Source organism: Chlorocebus sabaeus, chromosome 13, assembly GCF_047675955.1.
Source record: "Chlorocebus sabaeus isolate Y175 chromosome 13, mChlSab1.0.hap1, whole genome shotgun sequence".
Lineage (NCBI taxonomy): Eukaryota > Metazoa > Chordata > Mammalia > Primates > Cercopithecidae > Chlorocebus > Chlorocebus sabaeus.
Window position 1 is genome coordinate 53,656,350 of NC_132916.1, and position 13,820 is coordinate 53,670,169.

Genomic DNA, 13,820 nt, shown 5'->3' on the forward strand with positions numbered 1-13,820 from the left:
ATAACGTTAATTAATTACCATCATATTTATGGTAAATTTAATTTTGCGGTTTACACTCTAAGAAGTGACTTCTAAAGTCTAAATAAATTGATGTTTTTAAAATGTATGTATGATATGCATAAGAAGCTTTCATAAAATAATAAAAGTATATACAAATTTGATAATTCAGATGAAAATGGATATTTAAAGGAAAAATTTTCAGGCTTTCCTTATATTTCAGCCACAGACTATCCATAAGCTCTTTCCGTTTCTCAATGGCCGTTACTCTAGTATCCACTTGGCAGACACTGAAGACAAACTTTACTGGAAGATAAATTAAGCAGTTTTTAGAAAAGCAGTTGTTTTGTTTGTTTGTTTGTTTGTTTTTTAAAAGGAGAACCTAGAGCCAGGAGAATAAAATATTAGCATAGGCTGATAGAGTACCTGTTTATAACATAATTTTAAGTTGTGTTCAAATCAAAGTATTCAGAAATTTAACAAAATCATCTATGAGTAGCCTAAATTCCCATGTCATCTCCTCCTTGTATTTTTATTCTGGTATAAATGCAATTATATGTACCATTAAAAATATAGGGTAAACAATGAATTACTATTCTATTTGTGAAAAGGCCACTTGAGCTTTGGACTGATTTATTCTACATTTTAGAATAACCTCAGACAGCTTTATAACAAAGCAAAAAAGAAAAAAAGATTACTTAAACTACATATATTTTGTATGTTTGGAGATAGCCTATAAACTGTAAAATAAAAGTGATTCTTAAATGCTATAATACTATAGTCTTAAGATACTTGAAATGATGTTGTTGTTGTCTGATAAACTTTCAAATCTTAAAAAAGGCATAAATATTTCACCTCAAACCATTTTTTAAACTTAACACGAAAACTGGCACATAGTAAATCATTAAATCAAAAAAAGTAACTAAATTTGTCTAGATTAATAGTAACATTAAAATTATGCCAGGGGTGCTACTAATTTTGATAATTCCTCAAAACTATTTTAGTTCTAAAGTCAGTATGTATTACTTACAATGGGATAATAGTATTTTAAGTGTTACCCTGATGTATCTGTAAAGAACTAAAACAGCGTTACACCTTGAGTCAAGAACTCCAAGTTCCCATCACGTTCTGGACTCACCTATACGACAGAACAGCCATATGGACTTGTATAAGCTATGGCTCCTTTCGATTTCAGTGTCTTCATGCTCAAAATTGGAATAATGATGATGACATTAATATTTTAATGTCATATGATGGGCCAGACAAGTTGCTAAAGCCTTTACGTGAATTATGTCTACAGCTTGTAGAATTGTCATAGGGATTAAATGCCTAACAGGGCACTTAACATTCTGTTACTGAACTTAAGTGTCCATGTTACCATGTGGGGTATATTATTATTTAACAAGCCTATTAAGACTATTAGAAAGTTTTCCTGACCACAGATTTCTCTTCTCTTTGCAGCCTGTCGCTGTAATGCCAATGGCTCTTTCTCTGAGATTTGCCACAGTCAAACTGGACAGTGTGAGTGCAGAGCCAACGTGCAGGGTCAGAGGTGTGACAAATGCAAGGTAAAGAGTAGAGGCTGACCCATATGTTACTTTCTCTTTGCAAATGTTCACTGACTTTTCATGACATGTTTTGTATACCTTCATATATTAAAAGGAAGGTTTGGGATTATCTAATTCTACAAGTGAAATGACTGTGATCAGTGAAAAGTTTTTATCAGACTAGAACAAAATTCATTATACGTTACCATTTGACCTTAAGCTAACATTTTGTTTGGCAGTGAATGTGTATTATATTCGCTTTAATTCAGACATTTCTGAAACAAATAGCATGCAAATTTAATCTTAATCTGTGGAGATACTCTTTCTTTTGCCTTTACATTTCTGGCAGAATAAAATTTTACTCCCGGGGCCGGTGGCTCACGCCTGTAATCCCAGCACTTCGGGAGGCCGAGGCAGGTGGATCACAAGGTCAGGAGTTCAAGAACAGCCTGGCCAAGATGGTGAAACCCTGTCTCTGCTAAAAACTACAGAAATTAGCCAGGTGTGGTGGCAGGCACCTGTAATCCCAGCTACTCGGGAGTCTGAGGCAGAAGAATCGCTTGAACCCAGGTGGCAGAGGTTGCAGTGAGCCGAGATGGTGCCACTGCACTCCAGCCTGTGCAACCGAGTGAGACTCTGTCTCAAAACACAAAACAAAACAAAAATGTTACTCCCTTTGCTTTTTAGCAAACACCTTCTTCTAGTTCCATCATTTAAAAGCTACTTCCTGTGAGAACTGTACCTAACAGAAGTTTTCAGTAGAGAAGCTAATCAAGATATTTTTTAAGATGCATTATTTTGCTAAAACAAAATATTCCATTAAAGTACAGCATGTTGTTCTCAGTCCCTGAACATACCGATTGCCCTGCTTTCAGTATGGTAAGCAACTTCAGATTCCTCCATGAGAGCGGACAGATTTGCTCTAGCTCTTTCACAAAAATACATTGTATTTGTGATAAAGATGGTTAAGCAGAAGCAAGCATTTCTCCTATGTCAAACTGGCCTTACTGTAGGAAGTTTGAAAGTATCATCTGCTTCTATCTCTTGAATAATATCATTGCTCTGTTTTGTTTTTATTTTATTTTATGGTTGGCTTTTAAAGCCCAATATGTGGTGGGATCCAGAGAAGCGATTCTGTGTGCTATGTGACTGCGATCCCGTTGGCTCTGTGTCACCGCAATGTGATATTACAGGAAGATGTGTCTGTAAATCAGACTTCGTAGGGAAACAGTGCAACCTCGGCAGGCAGGTGCACCAACAGGAGGAGCAGCCGCGGAGAGCGCAACGGGTGCTGGGTTCTCCTCAGAGGTGGGCTATCGGCAGTTCCAGCGGGTGCCCTCGGGGAGCCTATCGGGCCCCAGCTCCGGTAATCCCAGAGGCACTGCATGGCTCATGCCTCCGCATGTTGTGTTCTGTGTGCTGCGGCTGAAGTTCCCTGGTGGCATTTTACCAAGTAACAATTGCTAAGTGTGCAAATTGCAAATGCAAAAATTAGAGAATTCCTAATTGAACCCTTGCCCTTTTAAAAATAACCATCCATATGCTTTAAAAAGCATATTCAAGTTCACAGGGTCATAAAACTTTCAATTAACCAAACTTTCAATTAACCATGAATATGTAGAAATCAAATAAAAATCTACTTGCGAGAACCTATAATCTTAGACATGGAAGGGACTTCAGGCATCCTTTGGATAAAGCTAACATTTATGAATGAACAAATGAAGGGAAATCTAGCAGAGAAAGTGATTTGCCCAAGAAAACTCAGCCCGTTTATCTGGCATTTTATCATCAGTAAAAATTTTGTTAATTTCCACATCAGTTGTGCTTATGTGTACGACAAACACAAGAAACACATTTTCACACACTATAAATGGACAAATACCCCAAATGGGGGAAGTTTTTTCTAATTACAAAAGTGTGGTTCTCCTATCACAGGACAAAACAAAACAAATGCTGGGGAAGAAGGAAGAGAGTGAGGGAGGGAAGAAGAGGTCCCAGGCTGAGCTGCAGAAGAGCAGGAGACAAAACTTGCCAGTATAGAGTGAGGACCTGCAGGGAGTTGAGGATAGGGCATAGAAGGAGAGAGGGAAATAAAGGGTAAAGAAGAAGAAGTGAAAAACAATTCATGGTTTTCTTGGCTCATTATCACACATTTTTTAAAAAACAGATTTTGATGTCAGACTGCCTTAGATCAAATCCCGGCCTCATTACTTCCTAGCTATAAATTCGTTGAATCTTTCTGTAATTCAGCTTCTTCATCTGTAGTAAGATCCACTTCAGAGAGTTTATGTCTGCTTACATACTCCAAGAAGCAAATGCCAAGAGATTTCCTGGGGGAAAGGCCAATGAAGCATGAAGTGGAAGAGAGAATAGCCTTCTGCTGCAATGGGATTCTGACTCCCAGGAAAACATATAAGGAAAGACTGGGTAGGAAAAGCCTCGTTTGGTGAATTTTGTCAAACCCTAAATTCTTGGCCAAGCCAGTGGGATGTACCCAAGCAAATTTTGCCCACTACAGGAATCCTGAATTGGTCAGGAAGACTCTAGTATCTTACTGTAATCAGCCTGAGAGAAAGATAATCTTGTGGAAGCTCATCTTAGTTCGTTCCGAGTGCTATAAGAGCATAGCATAGACTAAGTGGCATGTAAACAATGGAAATTCACTTCGCACAGTTCTGGAGGCTGGGAAGTACAAGATCCAGGTGCTAGCAGATTTCCTATCTAGTGTGGGCCCTCTTTCTCTAGACAGTCATTTACCCAATAGAACCTCACATGGTGGAGGAACCTCTCTGGGACCTCTTTTATAAGTGCAGTGATCCCATTCAGGAGAGCTCCATCCTCACGACCTAATCACCTCCCAAAGGCCGCACCTCCTGTCTATACCACCACCTTGAGGGTTAAGATTTCTACGTATGAATTTTGGGGGAACATAAACATTCAGTCCATTACAGAGCGCCTCTGGTGGATCCAAAAGCCAGGAAACTGGAGGCTTTCATTCAGTGAAATTCTGCACTGCAGGTTGTCTGGCAGGTAGATCGGATGAGGCGCCTCCAAGGTGTCTCAGGGCAGCAGTGAGAACAGTGTATCAGGCAGGAGCATGGAGAGTTTTTAGTAAATGTTAGACCTGATTACTATTATTATTACTAGTGTTGTTAAATGAAAACATCTTTAAAATAATTTTTTTCAAAAACAAATGCATACATTTACAATAAAAAAAGATAATAACTGATTAAATTGTCTCCAAAATATAAATTTAGCAGAAAATCAACGTTCATTCAAGCCCTACATGTCTTACAGTACTATTGCATGAAGCAGGGTTTTATCCTGAGACTATTTCTTCCTCTGCGGCAGTATGTGTGAGGGCTAAGAACTCGAATTCCGGAGCCAACCTAGCTGATCTGGAATCTTGACTCCACAGTTGGTTAGCTCGTGACCTTAGGCAACTTACTTAACCTGTCTGTGCCTCAGTTTCACCACTCAATAAAAAAGTGGTGAGAATGACAACTGTCTGCCAGGGTTGTCCTGAGGAGTAAATGAGTACGTATTTGTAAAGAGTTTAGATTTGTAAAGGGTTTAGAATCGTGCTTTTCAAAAAGGAAGCACAGTATGTGAATGCTAGTTCTTATTACCCCGAGAGAGACACATTTATGGGAACCCATCCAATTTCCCACTGGGTCTGGACAGACACTCTCTCCTGTATTTGTTTTACCTCATTAATTTCAATTACTGACTATGAATGTCTGGTCCTTAAGTTTGTTTACTAGTGGGGTTTTCTTTAGCCTTTGAAATAAATTTTTGAACAAATTTGTAAACATTTTATTACTGAAATTTGGTAGTATTTATTTTGCTACAACTTAGCCTTTAAAGCTACATTATTTAAATATTTGAAATGCGAGGTAGACCCATTTCTTCTTGTATATTTCCTTACATGATCAACTATGGAATTTTTAAAATGATAGATATAATTTAGAATTTCATTTGATATTTGATTGATTTAAAGGGGTGTACACACACCCCTTTAATGAGTAAATCAATATGAGTGTGTTGCATGTATAGATATAGATGTAATTATATAAGTCTATGTATATATATGTCTGTGTATATATATGTGTGTATATCAGCATATATATATGAGTGAAGATAATTTCTGAAATAAAGATGAATACAATTCTATGACTCAGATATTTTTCAATACTGTTTTAATATATTATGTTTAGTTTTTTTGTCTATATATTTCTGTTTCTGTTTGTGTGTCTGGGTAGTGTGTGTGTCATTATGGGTATGTAATTGAAATTTACATAGCATTTATATAATTTCGTATTTTTGTTTAATTTCTATTTCATGCTATATCCTAAGCATATTTATATCATTAAAACTGCTTCAAAACAGGATTTTAATTCTTGCATATTATTTTATAATGTGGATGTCATCATTTAATTTATTCAACAATTTTTCTAACATTGAACATTTAAATGCCTGCATAGTTATTCACCATGATAAATATTATTGTAACAGGCATGCTTTTGCTTTAATAATTGTTCCAATTTCTGATTATTTCTCTAAGCCAGGTATCTACAATTTTACGTGAATTTCTTTTTACCAATAATAATACTATATGGTTAGTTTTTTTTATATGGGTGAATTTAATTTCAAAGTCATGTCATCTGTTGGAACTGTTACATGCTTTTTTCTTTAATCGTTTCCCACAATCTGAATTAGAACTAGAAATAAAAATAAAACCAAAAGTACATGTAAAGATGAGAATGATTGTCAAACTCAGTCAACCCATTTTGCATTTTAAAAATAAAACTATTCTTAGCTACAGTCATTTTAAAAGTCTAATTTTCAGTTTGATTTCATTTTTATAACATTTTTAAAACTACTAACAATAATATCTAAAATATATAATGAGGCTTATTCACTTCTCTTTGGGTGGCTCACGTTAAGTGGCAAGATTTGTTTTTTTACCAAGAAGCAATGATTAAGTCTAATTTTCCACAATAAGAATTATTTTTACAAAGAAGTAATTACCAAGACTAATTTTCCAGATTAAAATATCATAATAATGTGACATGCTTTATACTTTTTAAAAATGGCCCTGAAATACTTTAAGCAGGATAGATTCTTTTCATTTTTCTGATACAAGTGATTTTTTAATCCATCAGCATTTTCTAACATTGTCATTTTAGGCCTGATAACATGCATTTCAAGAAAGTCAACTGAAGCTGGTAATGCAAACTTGACCATAAAAGATGATTTGTTATAGATAGATAAGAGATATGCATATGAATAACTCATCAGAGAATGAAAGTTTCCTTTACTTACCTACTCTGGTTCTTTAATATGTGTTCTCACTAAGCAATTTCAATTATTAGAATGAAACCCAAGAAATCAAATGTTTGTTGAAACAATTATTTGGTCAGTGTAAGCATAACCTGAAAATTATATTTATAATATGAACATTATAGCAATGATTAAAAGTATGTATGGATAGTGACAGAATTCGATCAAATGCTAGGATGAAAAGGATTATTTTAACATTAGGCTGCTGGTCGATAATGCTGAAAGTACTTTTACCAAGTAGGAGTCCATAGATCTGAAAGTAATCAATTCAGATTACTGAGAAAGAAGCAAGTAAAATTTTAAATTAAGACTAGAAATATCGCCTATAGGTCCTTTCCATATTGCTATTGGAACCTTGAGAAGTATTGGGACAGGCTGGTGAAAATACAACAGACAGTAAAGGAAGTGCCTAATTCTGCAGTTAATTTTGATAAAATATCAGAATAATTGAACTTTTCTCTTTGGATATTCTAGAAAAGGTCCATTTGATTGAATGAAAACCCAGTTGTCATAACATCAGTGAGGAATCCTGATAACTCCCAAGTTCCTTTTTTCCCACCAGATCTTTGGTATTGTGATTCTTGCTTCACTTTGAGTTAACTGATTTAAATTTAATTTTTCTCTCCTCTTCCATTGCCAGCCTGGGACCTTTGGTCTGCAATCAGCAAGGGGCTGTGTTCCCTGTAACTGCAATTCTTTTGGGTCTAAGTCATTTGACTGTGAAGAGAGTGGACAATGTTGGTGCCAACCTGGAGTCACAGGGAAGAAATGTGACCGCTGTGCCCACGGCTATTTCAACTTCCAAGAAGGAGGCTGCACAGGTCTGTAAATACCACTTAAGTCCTACATATTCACTCTGATAGTTTTAGAGTCTGACTTCTGTAATGGTTTGTTCTTTTAAAGGAAGCGCAGATTGATACAACATATTTAACATAATGAGTAATGTCTACTTATTTTTACATTACTTAAAAAAAGAAATACATGGCAGTTTGAAATACCGCCTTAATAACTGTGTGCAGGTACTCAATAAAAATCAGCAGAAGCTCATTTGGTTGTGTCCCTCCCTGTCTGTGACATTCCTTCAGCCAATCACTCAAAGACTGCTACAGCTTGAAAGGTAGATGTTCGATTTTTCTGGTACCAATCTTATCTTAGTTTAAGCTCAAACTCCACACCAAAGCATTTCAACTTTCCCTTTTTCCTATTGCAAAATTGGTATCAGGATCAAGAAGTCAAGGTGTTTTTTTTTTTTTTCTGGTACCCCCAAAATATGTTGTCATCTACTTTTGGCTGCCTTGAAAACTGTGACGTTCTAAGAGAGAAATAGGTTGGCTCTAGATATTTAGTTCATAAAACAAATGCAGGCAGAGATTTCTAACCATGATTCCCTCAAGCAGTATTCTTATACATTCTACAGCCTTCACCCAAATCATGAGCTAAGAAAATATCACTTGGCATGCTGCAGATGAAAGTAAAGATTGAACATTAGCCTTGATTTATATGCCACTAATTTCAAATTGACCCTTATTCCAACAATAACTAGTTTGAATATTACCTTTGCTTACTAATGTCATTGATTCAACCTGGATAATGCTCACATACTCTCAGCACCATAGTAAGATTTCAAAACATTATTATTCACTGTTGTGGCAAATTTATGTAGGAAGCAGTAGGAATAATATTTAAAACTATTTAAAGAACCAATATCTTTCAGATATTCTCTAGCACTTTAGATATGTGGATTTTACCATAAATTAAGCCATGATAAGTTATTCTAATTGTTATAATTGTAGATCCTGTAAGAATCTGTATATCTCTAAGTCAATATCTGTATATACTTAAAAATTATAAAGCTGAATTTTAAAATATACTCTGTTCTTTAAATCCAAAGCTCACTGACATTTTCACTTAATATGAATTAATGAGGTAGTATTATACATGTACATACATATAGTAACAAATTATAAACGAGACCAAGAATGTTATTTTAAATTATAGAAAGATGACAGTATTTAAGAAATGCAGACCAACTAATATTCTGACCCAAAAAACACCACAGAAAAAAAAAGCACAAAACAGGCAGGTTAGTAATAGGACTGAGGACATGACTTGCACAAAACAGCCTGGATTTGTCTAATGGCTCCCTCAGTAACTAGTTCTGGGACCTTGAGTGATTTTGTTTCACTTTCCACCTGCAAAATTCATCTATTAAATGAAGATAATAATAGTATCTACCACACATGGTTTTTGTTACAATTAGTTGAGTTAGTGGCTATAAAATATTTAGAGTAATGCCTAACATGTAAGTGCTATGGAAGCATTTATCATTATTATTATTATCTTTATTAGTTTTATTCATTGTGGTATACATTGTGCTTTGGCACAGGAAAACTAGCTAATTACTCAGGTCTTCTTTCTATTTAGTGTTATGATTCCGCTGAAGAACTACTTAAGATAATTTCTGTTTGCAAGTAATGATTTGGACTGTCCCATGACATTTTTTAGCATATAAATTTAAATGTAATGGTAACTATTTTTCTTCTTAATGAAGGACACATCTAAAATAAATCATTTGGCTTAAAATTAGCAACAGCAGTAATAACCAAAACAGCAATGACTAACATTTATTTAGTGTTTACTCTGTGTAAAGTATTTTTCTAAGCATCTTTCACAGCTGGTATATAATGCTGTGAGCAATGATTATTGTAATCTCATAAAAAGTGAGTTTTGTCAAATATTCTAAGTATATTCAGTGAAAATGATTTAGTCATCACATAGCCAATTAAAAGTTTACTCATAACATTAGTCTTCCATTTGAATTCAAGTATTTGGGTTTCTTCCCTCACTTACATTTCTTTGACATGAAACGCTGCACTAGAAATATTCTTAGTAGCTGGGTCAACTATCGCTATGTGGCATGCATTCCTTGTCTTGGATGACTTTGAAGATATTCTCAAACATTATTTTTACAATCTTTGAAAAAGTACAAAAGGTATATAACTTTGTACCCTTTGAATATTGCATGGTAGCAACAAAAATGAAAAATCTATAAAAAAAAGTTAGGTGGTAAATAAAAATCAAAAGTATCTTTATATATAAACAGTGTCTGTAATTCAACCATTTTAAAGTATTTGCAAAATTGGAATATCCTGATGTGTGTGTTTCTAACTATATACATGATGTACCAAATTTAAGAAGCTTATTAAGTTTTTTGGTTTTTACTGTAGATCAGACTCATCAAGGAAAATCTACTCCGTACAGCATAAACAAATCAGAAATGAACTTAAAATAAATATACAAACAAAATAGTAAACTTTATAATACCTGGGTATAAGGTATTACAGTTAACATGGAATCTGATAACACCAGTTCTTTCCTTTCTTAAACTTCATAAGAAAGCTAAAAATACTTTAACTTTTGAAATTATTACATGAAATACATCTTATATTTATTGAACAGCTCCTTTCTGAAATACACTGTATTATAATATAAAAGGTGAATGAGGTAAGTTTTAATTTCCAAATATCCTTAAGTATAGAACTGAAAAGAAAGTAAGATAAACCAACACAATATAAAACTCAACACTTTGTATCAAATTTTTACTATTTTTTCCCCTTCTTTGTTTTCCCTCTTACACCTGTGAAGCTTGTGAGTGTTCTCATCTGGGTAATAATTGTGACCCAAAGACTGGGCGATGCATTTGCCCTCCCAATACCATTGGAGAGAAATGTTCTAAATGCACACCCAATACCTGGGGCCACAGCATTACCACTGGTTGTAAGGTGAGTGAACCACTTTCTTGCTCTGATAATTTTTTGGAGAGATCTTTGTTTTATAGAGCTCTATAATTGGGCATTTCAAAATTCAATATTATATCACAAAATAACGTAGAACTATTACTATAATGTGATTACAAATATTAATCAGTATCTTACAGTTTACTTGTAGGAAAGATGATGAAGTAAGCACACATTGATGCAGCTGAACCCTTGAAATCTACAAGAGGGGTACAAAAGAACAAAAAATTCTATAATAATACCAGAAAAGAGCTATAACTTCATACCTAGGCACAAGGACATACATCTGCAAAGCATGAGGAAATGAGGAACTAATTAATTTTCCAAAAATCTATAGAAATGGCCCCAGATTATGACTAGGTTTTAGGTTTCAAGAAGTAGTCGAGATCATTCTGAAGAGTCATTTTAACAACATTTAGCTTGGAAAAAAATCATTTTTTCCCATTAGTAGTCCATAGAAAGTGACATGGCCAGAGTCATGTTGAGAGAAATCTATCTACATTAGCAGGAATGGGTAACAATTTATAAGGCTGTTGAAGAAATATTAACGAGAGATGCCAGAAGCCTGGACCCAGCCAATGAGCATCAGTGAAGATATATAGAAAGCGAGTTACGTTTTAGAACTCAGACTGATACAGCCTGGCGAACTCATTGATTTGGGGAATAAGAAAGAGAAGGCGTAAGGATGACTCCCAGGTTTTGCTTTGCAATGGAGTAGATGATAATAAGTACCAGTTATGGTTACAGGAATTATAGAAGGAGGAGCAAGTTCAGGAAGGAAAGATAATCACTTTGGATTTTTATCAGCTTTTTGTGAAGTATTAATAAAACAAAATTCACCCATTTAAGGAAATGAATTTTAACCCATGATTACAGAGGTGTAATCATCCCTTGTGCCCCATTGCCAGGAACTCCCCATCACCTCCCATGCACCTACTGTTTTGCCTTCTAGCATTGTAATTTTGCAATTTCTACAACTTCTTAAAAATAGAATCATAGTCTGTTTTTTGGGGGGAGGGTTGTTTGTTTCTTTGTTTGGCTTCCTTCACTTGCTGTTATGTTTTTATGATTCATCCATATTGTTGCATATATCAGCAGTTTATTCTAAAAATTGCTTGATAATATTCCATTTGTATAATGTACAGTGACTTGCTTATCTGTTTATCATTTGATGGGTGTTTGGGTCATTTCCAGTTTGGGGTTACAATTTTTCTATGAACAGTAGCATACAAGTCAAAAGCATATTTAGAGACAAATGTTTTCTCTTTTTTTCATAAGAACACTCCACATCTTTACCAACTCTTGGAATGTTAACCCTATTTTAATTTTAAGAATTCTGAGGCATATGTATTTCTATTGTTTGCATTTATTTAATGCCTAATAATGTTGGGAATCATTTTTTTATTTATTTGTCATTTATACATCTTTTATGAAGTGTTTACAAAGCTTATGCCCATTTCTATTTTGAGTTGTTTGTTTCCTTAGTAATGCATTGCAATAATTCTTTATAGATTCTGGATACATGTTCTTAACATATGTTAAAGCTTGCTTTTCATGTAGATTGCTTTTTACCTGGTTTCATCATGTAATTTTTATGAACACTAGCTTATTATCTTTTTCTTTTATAGTCCATACTTTTTTATGTTCTACCCAAGAAAGACAAGGTCCAAGGATTTCTCTCCTAGGTTTTCTTCAAGAAGCTTTATAGTTTTAGCTCTTAAATGTAGGTTTGTATTTCATTTTGAATATTAATTTTTCTATATATCAGGTAGTGGTCAAAGTTCACTTTTTATGGATATCCAAGTTTTCAAACATTATTTGTTGTAAAGACTATCTTTTTCCCATTGAATTACTTTGGCTCCTTTGTCAAAATCTATCAACTATGCATTTCTGGACTCTTTTCTGCTTCACTGATCTATTCTTATGTTAATACTAGTTAATATGTTAATTGTTGTAGCTTTCCAGCAAGTCATAAAATCAGGTATTGTAAACTCTTCAACCTCATTCATCATTTTCAATACCTTTTGAGTACTTTAGCTCCTTTACATTTCCACGTAACTTTTAAATTTAGCATGTCAATTCTTTACCAAAAAGCCTGCTAGGATTTGGCTGAAATTATATTGAATTAATAGGTCAATTTGGGAAGAACTGACATCTTACAAGTATTAGATATCCCAATGTATGAACATGGCATAACTCTGCATTTATTTAGGTCGTTATAATTTTTTTCTCAGAAATGTTTTCTAGTTTTTGATATGCAAGCCTTGCATGCATATTGTTAAATTTATCAGTGTTTCATATTTTTGATCAAAAGCAAATGTTACTGTATTCCATTTCAGTTTTAAATTATTTGTTACTAGAATAGAAAAATACAATAATTTTTATGCGTTAACCTTCTATACTGTAATCTTGCTAAACTTATTAGTTCTAGTTACTTTTCGGTCCATTTAGTGGGATTTTCTTGTAGATAATCATGTCATCTGCAAAGGGAAATTTACTTCCTTTCTAATCTGTGTAACTTCTGTGGCATTTTCTTATCCTATTGCAGTAAACTATTGACTAGAAGTGGTGGAAGAAAATATCCTTGCCTTATTCCTTATGTTAAGTGGAAAGCATTGTCTCTTACAATTGAAAATGATGTTGGCTATATTTTACCTATAGGTGCTCCTTATTGGTTTGAGGATGCCCCCTCATGTTTTTAGTTTGCTGAGAGCTTTTATCAAGACTATGTGTTCAATTTTGTTAAATGGACTTTTCTGCATCTATTGAGATGACCATATGATATTTCTTTTTAAGCTGTTAATATGACAAATTATACTGATTGACTTTCACAATGTCAATCCAGTCTTGCAATCTTTAGATTAATCCTGCTTGGCAATTGGGATTATCCTTTTAAAATTATGTTGAATCCTGTTTGCTAGCATTTTGTTAATGATTTTGGATCTATGTTTATAAGGAATATTGGTATGAACTTATTTTTTCTTGTGGCGTTGCTGTCGGGATGAGATACTGCAAGCCTCATGAAATGGATTCAGAAGTATTCTCTCCTCATAATTTCTAAAAGAGTTTACACAATCAATGAAGTAGAAAACAGAAATACTTTAGAGGAACCCAAAAGCTGGTTCTTTGAAAAGAT

General features: G+C 34.1%; 1 protein-coding gene across 2 annotated transcripts in view; it reads left to right on the forward strand.

Moving 5' to 3' along the window:
• Nucleotides 1-13,820, forward strand: part of LAMA2 (laminin subunit alpha 2) — a 621,494-nt gene that overhangs the window by 399,802 nt on the left and 207,872 nt on the right. For both annotated transcript variants that reach the window (XM_073022454.1, XM_073022455.1), the window contains exons 20-22: nt 1,459-1,565; nt 7,528-7,708; nt 10,533-10,669. In XM_073022454.1, coding sequence (XP_072878555.1) covers nt 1,459-1,565; nt 7,528-7,708; nt 10,533-10,669 — 425 coding nt within the window. The remainder of the gene's footprint in view (nt 1-1,458; nt 1,566-7,527; nt 7,709-10,532; nt 10,670-13,820) is intronic.